General features: G+C 36.0%; 2 protein-coding genes across 24 annotated transcripts in view; one reads left to right on the forward strand and one right to left on the reverse strand.

The window, feature by feature from the left end:
• The window catches only part of SULF2 (sulfatase 2), a 160,871-nt gene extending 151,518 nt beyond the window's left edge, over positions 1-9,353 (forward strand). For 12 of the 14 annotated variants that reach the window (XM_083802192.1, XM_083802194.1, XM_083802188.1 and 9 more), the window contains 7 exons: positions 2,366-2,425; positions 2,848-3,017; positions 3,540-3,682; positions 3,900-4,023; positions 5,469-5,499; positions 5,805-5,861; positions 6,962-9,353. In XM_083802192.1, the coding sequence (XP_083658318.1) occupies positions 2,366-2,425; positions 2,848-3,017; positions 3,540-3,682; positions 3,900-4,023; positions 5,469-5,499; positions 5,805-5,861; positions 6,962-6,992 (616 nt within the window). In that variant the 3' untranslated portion in view covers positions 6,993-9,353. The remainder of the gene's footprint in view (positions 1-2,365; positions 2,426-2,847; positions 3,018-3,539; positions 3,683-3,899; positions 4,024-5,468; positions 5,500-5,804; positions 5,862-6,961) is intronic. The other 2 variants (XM_083802185.1, XM_083802186.1) reach the window with 1 other exon arrangement.
• NCOA3 (nuclear receptor coactivator 3) overlaps positions 9,029-13,803 on the reverse strand; it is an 85,629-nt gene continuing 80,854 nt past the window's right edge. For 8 of the 10 annotated variants that reach the window (XM_083802166.1, XM_083802165.1, XM_083802164.1 and 5 more), the window contains one exon: positions 9,029-13,383. In XM_083802166.1, the coding sequence (XP_083658292.1) occupies positions 13,227-13,383 (157 nt within the window). In that variant the 3' untranslated portion in view covers positions 9,029-13,226. The remainder of the gene's footprint in view (positions 13,384-13,803) is intronic. The other 2 variants (XM_083802168.1, XM_083802160.1) reach the window with 1 other exon arrangement.

Below are 13,803 nucleotides of genomic sequence, written 5' to 3' on the forward strand. Positions count from 1 at the left end.
AAGATGTTGCTATTAGATACTAGAAATTAATATTTTTAGCTGCAGGCTTTCTTCTGAAAACTTGCTTGTCAGTATGGTGCAGTGTTACACAAATCTTTCAGTAAGAATAGTGCATAATGTATATGGAATAAAGGGGTGGTCAGATGAGAGACTTTCTTTCAATTTGGTTTCTTCAAGGCCAGAGGAGTTATCACATAGCATATAGTTCCTGCAATACTAAGCAGCTATGCCAGGTAGAAGAAGCAGGAATTTAACAGTTGGTGCAGAGTAACTGTAATTCTGTAGCCACCACCGACTTCGTGCAACAATTTTTTTTTCCCTGATGCATATGATCTCTGGATTTTAAATGCAACAGGCAATACTAAAATAGCGATTGTGCATTAAGATCTCTGCATAGTTGGTTTCTCATAGCCACATATTTGCAAAATGGCTGTGAGATCAGCTCACTGATTGCATGGAAAGAAGGTTCAAGCATATCTGAAACCTTCTAGGGAGCAAGTTCTTGCTCTGCAAATAAGCACAGCAGAAAAATCTTACAAAATCAAATGTTAACACAAACAGAATTTGCCCCTGAGAAAGTTGATGGAATGCAATAGTTCAGTTGGAAGGATCTACAAAGATCATCAAGTCTAACTGCCTGACCACTTCAGGGCTAACCAAAAGATAAGCTTATTATTAAGGGCATTATCCTTAAGGAAACCAGGAGCAACTGCTCTTTGATCAGAGTGATCACAGAGCAATCACTGAGGCTGCAGTGAGGCAGATGTTACCAGGAGTACAGCAGCCACAGTGGCAGTATGACAAGAAAAGCTGTACTCAAAAACATAAGGCAGCTCTGCTATCATTGTCAGCTAAAGTAGTTTTTATTAAGGAGCCTCTATAAGAGGATGTGGATGATACTTCTCTGTCTCATTGCTATAATGGAGGTACAACATAATCTAGTTTAGTTTACAGACACAAGGTACATAGTCTTTTTGGCCCATGTTGATTCTGCAATGCAGCTTCAGCAACAGATCATTAAAATAAGCAGAACATCCCTTTCTTAGGTTATGCCAACCCAATGTACATACAAGCTATGGCATAAAGTACTTAAAATTAAACCCGTATAATTCTAAATGACAAATCCCCTATACTTTGCCTTAACAGTTTTGAAAGTAGTGTATTATATAACCAACCAAGTTTATTTGATACATACAAAGATGAAGTTATTTTTACAGTTAACATAACATTACGTTTCTCACATCTGATACAAGAAACACTTACATTTGTGCATAGCATCATTCAGATGAATAATCCCACTGAAATCAATGAAGGTAATAACGTGAGTTATATGTTTGCAGAATTGCATTGAGCGTAGCATTTCAGACTAGTTAATGATATGCACATTATCTATGCTAGAGAAAAAAGTTGACTGAATTGAAGATAGATAGTTCTTTAATAATTTTATTTTGTTAATTTGCTATAAGGATTAAATTTACATAAGCTCCCAGTAGCATTTGTAATTTAAAAGATTTGTTTTGTTTCAAAGGGAATTTTAGTCTGACAATTAGAAAAATAGCACTTACTGAACTTAGTTTGTCTTTGCTTATTTGTGTGGTTAGTAAGTATAGTGAACTGTATTAGTCAGGAAAAAATTGCCATTGCCTAAGCCTATTTTGTCCTTTTTTTTTTTTTTAAACTTTGCAAACTACAAAGAAAGGAAACTTGTGCGAAACCTAGTAAGAGCTCTTGAAGACAGTCAAAATAGTAGAGCTACCCAAATAGAATGTGTATGATGTCAACTGCCACCCTACATATCTCAGAATACATTAGACACTGCTACTGCTTGGACAGTCCCATCCGGTTTCAGTTTTCCTGGAACTACTAGCTAGTAGCGGGGGGTGGGGGGGGGGGGGTGGGCGGAAATCTATGAGGTACAAGTGATGCTTAAATTATTTTGTTTGGAAAACAGCAGGAAGGTGGTATGAGCTTGTCATCATATCCTCTGAAAAATTAATGAATATTCTGTTGAAGAAATCTCATGATTGAATTATAAATCTACTGATTTTACCTGCCCCATGTAGGGAAACAGGAAGTAATGACAACTAAAATTGAAAATTGCAACTGGAATCATCTGTAGATACATAGTGCAATACAGTAGCAGAGCACCAGGTGTCACTATGTACAAATGATCGAAGGAAAAGAGAGGCACAAGTGCCTGACCCAGTCTAGCAAGGCTGTTTTGTGTTCACCACCTACCCTGAGTGAACAAATTGAAGGGAGAAGTGATACTGGATTAAATGCACTTTGAATCCAGGGTGAAAATATGGTATGAACAGGTACAATTGTCTCTGTTGTTCATCAACAATTCTTTTTTATTTTCCAGTTACCATTCAAAACACAAAAGCAAACTGAGGCATAAGGGGTCTAATCTTCATCCTTTCAAGTAAGTGAAGAAGGCCTGTTCCTTTGAAAGAGAAAATGCAAAGATCCTAGTATTTGGTCCAAGCACATGTGTAAAAACTAAGCAAAAGAAGTAATTTCACTTATCCTGTGCTAAAAAGAATAAACATACAGACATCTGGGAAAAGAACCAAACCAATAGTAAAAAAAAAATGCTTGTAAATGCACATCAAAGACTTCAGGCAAGCCCATTAAACCCCTTCGGCTCCATTTTTTTTTCCCCTGTACCATGGAATTGCAAAGAGCTCTGGAGATCCAGAGCTATTTGGAAGAAAAGCCATTTATTTTTAAAATACCAATTATTTCTTTCCCTCAAAGCAGCTTATTTTATTAGCTGCTTCATTTTTTTTTAGGTGTATTCAAGTATAACAGAGTCTGCATGACCCTAATGTTTCATGTGTGCAGGAAAGCCCTACAGGAGAAAGACAGGCTGTGGCTGCTTAGAGAGCAAAGGAGAAAGAAGAAACTGCGCAAACTGCTTAAGAGAATAAAAAATAATGACACTTGCAGCATGCCTGGTCTGACCTGCTTCACCCATGACAACCAGCACTGGCAAACTGCTCCCCTGTGGACATGTAAGGATACTCTAAATTAACTAACAGATAGCTGGGTGCAGTGTACTGACTAGGATGATTCTAGGTTACCAGAAACTACCAGTATGATTAGGCAAGTAGCCAAAGCCACACGATTTTCCTCATACTAAATAATCCATGTTTCAATGTTGACATGCATGATCCTTACAAAAGGCAAAGGAGTTAAATTAATAAAAACAACAAAACTGCAGATGAAAACCTAGAGATACTGCAGGCAGTACACAATACATACACAGTACATCGTATTATTATCTCAGCAGCTGGAATGTTTCCCAACCAGGAAGGGAAAAACAACTAGCTGAGACACTGCTCAAGTTAGACGTTTTGTGGGGGCTAGGTAAGCATAGAACGTTATGCTGGAAATGTATTCTCTGCTTTAGAGCTCAGGAGTGAGGGAGTGACTGCCTATGAATAAAGCAGTACCATAACCAAAAAGTAATAAAATAAGCAGTGCCTAAAACGAGCAACATATATCTTAAGTCTTTATGATGCTTTCCTTTGCAGTGGGTCCTTTCTGTGCTTGTACCAGTGCCAACAACAACACCTACTGGTGTTTGAGGACAATCAACGAGACCCACAACTTTCTGTTTTGTGAATTTGCTACTGGATTTTTGGAGTATTTTGATCTCAACACTGATCCATATCAGGTACCTGATCATAGTACAGCTCTGGAAATGTATGAGTGTTCTTTACCAATGATGCATTGAAATACCGCAGTATTGGTACAAGAAGTAGATGCAACTATTAACATAAAATGATTTGGCTTCTCTCCTGTTGGAAGTAAACCACAGATATTCCATATGTGCAAGTTACCAAACTACAGAGGAATACCTGTTCTCTAACAAGAACCTCTCTGTATTGCAGCTAATTAACGTGGTGAACACACTAGATAGAGAAGTTCTTAATCAACTGCACATCCAGCTGATGGAACTAAGAAGCTGCAAAGGGTATAAACAATGCAATCCAAGAACTAGGAATATGGATCTGGGTAAGTGCTTCTGCTATTACACTCAGAAACTACCCAAAAGAAATGGATCTCTTGTTTACTGACATGAAACTTTCATCAGCCAAAAAATGACTTTAGAATTGATTTATACTAGTAATGCCCTGCTGCGGCTGATGATTGCATGCTCAAATGCTTGTATTGTTTGTTCAATTTGTCTTATGTAATGTTTCCAGAAATTCACACTTACATAGTAAGACTTGGATACTTAAATATGCAGCTGCTGAAATGCAGGAAGAAGAGCATCCCTGCCCCTGGCAGGGGGGTTGGAACTACATCATCTTTAAGGTCCCTCCAGCCCAAGCCATTCTGTGATTCTGTGACTGAAAGAGATGAGGAAGGAAGAAAACTAATGAAAGAACAAACAAATACCTAATAGCTGCTTCCGAGTTCATAGGCTCTTGGGATAGGTCAAGCTGGAAGGGACTTGTGGTGTTCATCTGGTCTAACTTCGTGCTCACTGTAGGGTCAGCTTTGAGGTCAGACCATGTTATTCAGGGCTTTATGCATTTGGATTTTGAAAACCTCCAAGAATGGAGACTGCACAACTCCTCTGGACAACTGGTCTAGCAGTTGTGTTACAGCATTCCATCTGAAGGCATGATTTTTAGGAATATTTCTTTTAGAGACAATACAGTCCACGCAGACTTACTAACTAGCTTAGAAATAACTTTAACCTCAAAAACGGAGGCTAGTGCTTAAGCTGATTGGTTTTCCCTGGTGTTGGTGCAAGGTAGTTGTAAAATAACAGCAGGTCAAGGTAAGAGGTGCACTGAGGAATGCATTACACTACCAAAAGATGTGCTCTTCTAACTATGCCTTTAAGTTCCAAAAAGAATGAAACCCATAGTTCTTTATTCTTTTTCTAGGTTAGACTCATCGTTTAGAGTCCTTTCAGTTTTCCTGGTCTACTCAACACTATTCTGTGTTTGTTTTTTTAATGTTTAGTCATGATAGCAAACTGAAACATATAGTTATTTGTATTTCTCCTTTTTAAATTGCATTTCTTATTTACTCCTTAGTACAAAGGCATAAGAAATGCAATGTAAAAAAAATATGTATAGCCTTCAGAGCTTGAAGACCCCCACCCCCAATATACTGTTACATACCTAAGTCCACCTGAGTCAAAAATATTATTTCAGGTCTTATTTAGCGTATGTACCATCTAAAGCTGTATGCTTTGAAATTAAGTTTTTGGCATTTAAGTATACCACTGCAGGACGTTTACAGAAAAGTTTCACAATTACCTATCTCAATTTACAACCCATTTTACCTAGAATAAGGGATTAAATCTGAAAATAACAGTTCTAGTGAACATCTTAATATTCTGTTAATATTCTCAGATCTTACTTTAAATTGTGTGTTACCAAATACGTTATTCTGTTGGTTAATACAATGGTTAATAACATGTTAATTTTTTCCTCACTTAGGACTTAAAGATGGAAGCTACGAGCAGTACAGGTACATTTTTAAAAATACATAGTTAAATTATTATTCTTAAATACCACCTTTATGCTAAAGAGTTAGGAGTGTGGGATTGGGAACGACATGGACAAACACTGCCTACAGTGACGTTTGCAAGGTCTTTCCATCCCAGTTACTGTGAAACACTGGAGCTATTTCTGTTTCAATGTTATAGCATGTTCTAATCTTTGTAGTCAAAATTCAGGCTAAACTCTTCTCCTTCCTCATCTTTTAGACTGTAGTGCTGGTGGTTTTCTTGGTGATGGTTAACTTTTTTTCTCCTTTTGCTGCTTGAAAATTAGGCAGTTTCAGCGTCGAAAGTGGCCAGATGTGAAGAGACCATCATCTTCTAAGTCACTGTGAGTTGGGAGCAGTTCATGAAAAGCATTAGCTTTTACTTACCTTTCTTTTCTTTACTTTTCTGTTTGCATGCAGCACCTTTTTAACATCATCATCTGTTCTCATGAAATGCTAAGTGGCAAGTGCTCTAAATTAAGCAAGAAATATTACACTGCCATCGTTACAGACTAGTCCTGTACAAAACCTCTTGGTATATGTTTTCTGGGAATGTAGGAACATTAAGATTAAAGCAATTTAAAACTTGAGCAAAGGTGGACTCTCAATTAAGAAACCGATTACCATTACCTACCTGTAAGAATTTGAGATCATTGTGTTGGTTTTGTCTAAACTTAAATGTGTGGCAGCCTCCTAGCAGCCTCTCATAACATCCAGAAATAACAAGACTAATTGTCATTACTCATAGAGGATCATGTACTTTCTTGCTATTTATCCAACCACCACCTCCCTCATGTTGTGAGCAAAGAAAGCAAGTTAGAACAGAAAGCAGCGTACTTTGGATGAAGAAAGATCTGTACATTTTGGGTTATTCTGACATTATACTAAAATCAATATTGTTTCTTGCTTATTTTACTGCCTTCTGAAACTTGAAGATTATTATTCAGTGTAGTACTGGTAGTTCTCATCTTCCCAGACCCCAAAGGTGAGATACAAATTTAAAGATAAGAGAAATAGTTACTTTTGACATGCCAGTTACTCTCTGTCTCTGAACCTCCCTTAAAAAGAAGTTTGAGACTTTAACTCGTAAGGTGCTCTCCAGCTGTGCAGCAAGAACTACGTACCAGTACCTTCATCAATAGGCACAGTCTGACCTTCGCAACTCCTCCAGGAGCATTTTTGTCACCAAATGGTAACACTTTGTATATCTAGTTAAAGAGAGCCAAGATTGGATTCAGAACCAAACGAAGCTAGAATTTATGAGATATATTGATTGAAGTTTCAAACATGGTTGGTTGATTGTTTGTGATATACCTGCTGTATTTTTATAGGTGGTCTACAATGTTTCAATTGTTTTATTCCTGCATGGAACTATTGAAAATATATTCCAACTACTTCCTAACTAGAATGTTATACACTAAATCATGTTTGTTTTATTTTAAAGAGGCCAACTGTGGGAAGGATGGGAGGGCTAACCTCCCCACCTGCTGGACCTCAGTGAGGATATAAACTGGCCAGAACTTGAATTCATGTACAGACTATGTGAAAATGTGTATGATTTCAGAAAGAATTATAATGTTAGCCTGGAGGACTGGATGAACTTTGAGGCCGAACTAGATAAGAGTGTTTGCACTGGTGAGTGAATTAAGTAGATGAAATGAAATTATGGAACTCCTGTCAGGAACACAGGTCTCTTTGAAATCCACTATTGTACCTGCTTTTTGCTTTGGATTATACCTCACCTGCTTCACAAAGCATTTTATGTCAAGAAGACACCACTAACACTGTTCCAGGAATTGACAGAAGAGGAAATACAGCTGCATCCCAAAGAGGATTGCCATCCCCATGGGCAAAGTGTACACAAAGACAGTGGAAGTAAACGTACAACATTTTTCAGTTCAGCTATACCTTTGGATGGCACGAGGGAAAATTTCAAAGCCAAGTATTTCTAAAGCAAGATACAGAAAACATGGATGTTTTTGCTTCCAACTGGGGTAAAGGTAATGGTGGAAAAGAACTTTTAAGAGATTCAGGAATTCAAGTGAGCAGCACTGAATATTCTCAACACCATGCTATTTCTCACATTTCCTCTGAGGGTATGTTTTAGTTCCATGTCTACTTGTCTGTCCTATTGACAACTCTAGGAAAATTAGAGAAATCTTAACTAACAGATGTCAGACTTTTGGAGGGGTTGTGTAAATATTGATCAATATACTGTTTAAAAATAAATTCTTTCAGGTTGTGAAGATTTTCGTTAATAAAAGTGTGGAATGCCCACATACCATTTCTCAAAATGTTACTTAATGTTGCATAGCACATTTCAGAATTCATCCATTTTTAAAAGTACTGAAAAAAATCAGTAAATGTACATCTTACATTTTAATGAAATCAGATTTGTATTAATTTTTTTTGTGGGTAATATTATATTGTATGTTCAAAACCAAAACAATTTGAGAAAGCAACATTGGCTTAGTAGTGCAACTTTTACACTTATTTTTAAAAGGCTGCTCCAAGAAGTTCAATAATCATGACCAATTAAAAAATAATCTAGTTATAGCGCAGTCTACAGAAAAGTAGATGATCTGAATGAGGGTTACTGTTTAAAAGCTTTTAAAGGAAAGAAAACATGACTTTACTAAGGAAGCACAGTGTACAGAGTCTATTTGAGTATCTTCATAAAGATGTTATTAAATACATTGTAATACAGGCAGTAGCAGTGATAATCTATCATTTTTTCCATGTTAATCTGCTACCTGTTTTAAAGCTGCATATGAGAGGAAGCTCGTGATAGACTCAACCAACTGTGGCCTTGACTCTTAACAACAAGAGGAACATTTTTTGCAAAATACAACCTTAACTTGCACTTCACAATAGAAAAACATTTTTGCTGCTTTCCTGGGGAAAGTATTAGCTGTCTACCTTTACCTGAGTCAGTATGCAGAAAGAATACTCACTAGGTTAGATGAAAAAAGTTTCCACTTACCTTTTTTTGCATTCAGCCTATAACCTTTGAACAGAGGATGAGACTATCAGTCTCCTGCATGGCTAGTATTACTGCTCTAGTTGCATATCAGATAGAAGCTTGAAAAGTTACCATTTCCCTTCATGCACATGCAAAATACTGAGCTGAAAGATTTGCACACTATATAAGAAGTAGCTGTTACTTTCTGAAGGTAGGTTGTTGCCAAGTTAGGGGGAAAACTACCACCTCTCCTCCTTTCAGCTCTGCTAAAGAGTGCTATTTAAGTTGAAAAAGACATAAATTCCAGTCAGTATTGATGCAACTTCGCTAAACTGGTCTCACAGGCCGAACGTCTAAGGCATTACTCCCTTAGGTTTTACAGCCAGCTGGAAAAAAAAAAAAAAAAAAAAAACAAAAACATTTGCTATACATAGCTTTCCACAGTAACAGCTGTAGCAATTTTGTAATAGTAGCGGATTTCCTCTGACCATACCAGGATGTTGCTAGCAGCCTCAAAGTATTAGAAAGCTAATACACTATGTCACCAAGTTCTGATTTTAAATAGAAACCTTTATTTACATTATTATTAACATCCAAACACAAAAATCAGAAGAGCAGTAATACCTTACAACCAACTCTTTTATAAATCAGTCCCCAAGGTTTTTCTGTTTTTCAACATAAAGATACAGATATTTCAAGCAATACTTAATGTAAACTAAACTTAAATGCAATTCTCAATACTGTATGCCTTCTCCTGAGAATTTTTTAAAATATTGCTCTCAGAATTACATGGTTTCATACTTGCTGTATCATTCAATCACCTGGTAGTCTGCACATAAATTCAAAAATAAAATGTGTGCTAATTGGTACAACATTCAAATAGTTTTTGTCTTATAACTGAAAAATGGTCCTGATTTCCTAAATTTAAAAGCAGAATTTTAGATCAAGATTGGATAAAGGTACTACACGCGAATTTTATAAAAACATGGTTTCTGTGATCAAAGAATAACAAAGTAGCAGAACTATGCTCATTATGCAGCAGTGACCAGAGGTGGTTGTACTAGCTAACTGTTCTCTTACAGTTGAAAAATTTTATACACGTTTTGTTGGTTTTGTTGTTGTGTTTTTTTTTTTTTTTATCTGCTGCTACAGAACCAAATCAGAATTGGTGGAGATATTAAATGCTAACAGTTTTCAAGGTAAGTTTTATTTACTGCAGTCCATAAGCCTTTCAAACTAGACATAATATTTAGGATCAGTGTTGCCAAGAAAGATGTCATCAATGCAATTTTAAAATGCGCCCTCCCCCCCTTTAATCAAGTTTAAACTAAAAATCTTTGGATTCAGCAAAAAAGTAGGTACTAGAAAGCTCCAACATTCTAAATACAGATGAGAAAACAATGATCCTTTACAACACCAGTCAGGTAGGTACCAGCTATACATACATGTATAAACAGAATCACTCATTTTAAAAAAAGTTAAGAGGGTACAATGTATAAAGTTGTATACAGTCTAAGAGCTCACCTAATGAAAGCAATCAGGGTTTGTAGCTTCCATCAATATAATGAATAACTACAAACTATAAAGATTGTTCTACTCTCATTTATATAAAAAGCAAGGGATTGTTGCCTTTCAACTTCAGTAGGCAGCACTTAACAAACAGATATGTTCTAAGAAATAAGAAAGAAGATAAAAGTTCCTTAGCCTTTTAAAAGTTTCTCATTAAAAAAAACAACACGTATTGGATCGAAAGTTTCAAATAAATACTAACACCTAACCTATACACTCAGTACTAATTGCAAAGATAGGGTTGCGTAAGGTAGACTGAATCTACATTCCCACTGGAACACAACTGGCTGTATGCTAAGGATTAACTTGTTGAGAAATTTTCTAGTGAAAGTTACTCCTATTCAAATGGAAGATCACTGCATATTCTGAAAAATAAAACCACCTCATGCTTACAGTACCAAGAAGAAGCAATCAAGAACACTTTTTTTCTTTTTTTCTTTTTTTTTTTTTTTTTTACTCACTTGGGAGAAGTCAGTTTTCCATTACACAGTGAATAACAGAACAAAAGCACCACACATCTTAAACATTTCTGGGTCGTCCCTTATGGAAGATTAGGGGTTTGACTCGCTGTAACTGCCTGAAACTGGAAAAACTGCAAGAGGAACTTCATTTCAAGGAACCAAAATAGAGAAAAAAATAAACCTTATCAGCAAATAATATGAATAAATTTGTAACCAAACAAACTTAAATACTGATATGAGAGAAACCTGCTTAGAAAATACATTCATTACTATTAGAACAATCCAATGAAGTGCAGACATTTGGTTAAGTGTGGCTTAATATCCTTAAAGATTTTTGGATGTTATGTAACAACAAATATTTTGCAACAGACAAACTTCTTTTGAAGAACATTTAGAGTTTGTTAAAATCGACCAAAAAAGACACAATCCAGATTCATCAGCTGAAAAGGAGAGAGATCATAGAAAGACATGATCATCATGACAAGTCATAACATCTTACAATACAGAGCCTTTTTGTCAAATTGCCTTATGCAAAAATAAATGTAACAAAGTGCTCACAGGTGGAGAAAGCATTTAACAACTCGTCTTTTATAAAAAGCTATATGTTAAAGATGTAAAAATAAATGAAGTGTCAAAGACCAAAGAAGAGAAAGGTGTGGGCTGAGGTCACCCAGCTTCAAAGTCATTAAGTTTAATTAAAAAAAAAAAAGTATTCTATTTGGACCTCAACTACGCTGAGTTTACAGAAATCAATTTTGTTAAATATTTAGCTTCACAAACTCTGCAAAAATGAGTTAGTGACCTACAAAAGTCATATATATAATACATTATCTTAAAGAACATATTTACAAAATTTATTCACAAAAAGACTGCAAAATTCTGATTCAGACTGCAGTGCCTTGCCTTGAGTTTTCTGAAGTATTTTCAAAATGATGAAAGATTATTGCTCTTATTTCCATACACAGAAAACATTACATTATGCAGTCTTTTCAAATAATTCTTAAGAGATTGTGTTTGAGAAGGAACATGAGCACACCCTACCTTCATATTAAGTCCTTATCAAAGATATTGCATTAATCCATTATATAGTCTTATATAAAGTGCACTCAGCTGCACATCAATATGTAAATATTAGTCACAATTGTGTTTAAATAATTTAAATTTATTATCCTCTCTTTTTACCCCTTGGCATCAATGGACAGGATAGTATTGGAATAGTATGTGCCAATTCATTTTGCACTGCTCCTTTGCTTGGGAAATCCTGACTCCTGGGGGTAAGAGATTAAAAGCAGCATTTATATTCAGGAATTAATATAAAAGAGTCAAGGCTAGGAACTACATTCTCTGTCAGATACTCTTACTAGAGAAATCAGGAAATTCTTATCACTGTGACTTCTCCAGGCACTTTCATCTGCCTGTAGTTAAAGGGCTTTGGATAGCTACAGTAAACAGACAAGGTATTCCAGGGGTCTACCCATCCTATTTACTAAAATGCCTTTGCCGAATTCACATTTCTAGAGGCAGAGCGCCAAAAATATTTATGACCTTTTTTGTACACCACAATATACAGTAATACAGACTGCTTCTACTAAAAAAAAGTGGGTTTTTTGTTTTGTTTTGTTTTTCTCTGAATGAAGTAACTTAGGACATCATGGTGATTAGCGGGAAAAGTCCCTTATTTCCATAAGGCCAGTACTAGTTGCCATGAAGAATGCGTAACTTTCCTTTATAATACTAGTGCATCGTTAATACAGCGCATTCTTGTTTGGAGATCGGGTTTAGGTGTCAGCAGTATTTCTGTTAAAGAAAAGAAGAAAGCATCATCAGCGAAAATAAAAAATACCTTTGCTGGAAAAACTGGTCAACATTTTGCATTTTGAGGAGGAAAGTACTGACAGTCAATTTCTAAGCTGAACAGATTTTAGAGCTCCATTTTGAAGATAAATTTGCAGAAAAGAAATGCTGTCCCAGAATTCCCTAAACACATTATTTGGTTATCTTCACTGTGTGATGTGGTTTTGGAAAATGTGACTTCCAAAACTTCCTTTTTCCCTCTTTATAAAAGGTACTGGTTTTTATCAAAGTACTCATACCTTACTTGTCTTGCAGAAGTCCTCGGATTATTTTGGCTACTACTTACGTACCTTAGACAAAATTTCATGAAGTACTGGCAAACTGAATAAATGTAGCTCATCTCAATATTATATTGCCTATCCCTTGGCATTTTCTGGAAAGCGTACAGCACAAGTATAGTTAGTATTTTGGCCTCCTTTGTCATACCCATTATTAGCTCACTTTCCTCTTAAATAAGAGGCCTAAGTTTTCCTTAGTGTCTTGCTATGCATACACAAATATTCTAAGGTGTTACAAGGGTAAGTATTACCATTAGCTTCTGCCAGAAAATACTGCGATACCAGGATTCTTGGTTCATCTGCTGAAGATGTTTTTCGCAGTCCCTGTGTTTTCCTTTCTGGGTTTTCTCCAAGCTCCCTTTGTGCAGTCCTTTGTGCGGTTTAAACCTCGATCCAATACGTGATACTTCTAAGTCAACAGCTAATCACAGCTGCTTGGATTCATCAAAAATAGTATGTATCTTGTGTCATACAAGTTGTATGTCCACAGATGTAAAAACAAAGAGGATAACAGAGGATTGTGCCAGAGGAATGTCTTGAAGCAAATCATACTCAGTTGGAAAAGAGCCAATACATCATCACTCATTATGGGCGACTTACCTGGTCTGGACCCATAGGCATCCCTGACATAGGCATAGTATTAATGTTCATCTGTCCAATATGGCCACTGCTGCCATTCATGTGCATCATACTGTACGTTGCAGGATTACTTTGATGGCTAAACTGTTGCTGTGGAAAAGAACTGAAGCACAAAAGCAAGAATAAAATGACGTTCCAAGAAGTTTACTCACTGTTATATTGCCTTCCCTGTACCAGCTGTCAACATGTGAAAGAATTACGTTATCAACAGAAGCCTAAAACTATTTCTACATTTATTTATATCTGTATATTGTCTGTTTAACATAGAAATAAAAATTTCCCTCCCCAAAGGAATTTTGAATTTTTAAATATATGCAGAAGTATGTATACACATTTCCTATTGTAACCTTTTTGGACACACTGTGATACTATTCTGAACCTTTGTATTTCCCCCAAGTTATGTTTTCAATATTTAAAGAGTGAATGTTGTCTCCAGTTGCAAAGACTGCAGGGGTCCAATATGAATAAATGAAACTAGGCATAATATAGGTTCAGTCTATTTCCTAAACCAGAGCAGGATCAA

Source organism: Anser anser (genome assembly GCF_964211835.1).
Source record: "Anser anser genome assembly, chromosome: 16".
In the NCBI taxonomy this organism is placed as follows: Eukaryota; Metazoa; Chordata; class Aves; order Anseriformes; family Anatidae; genus Anser; species Anser anser.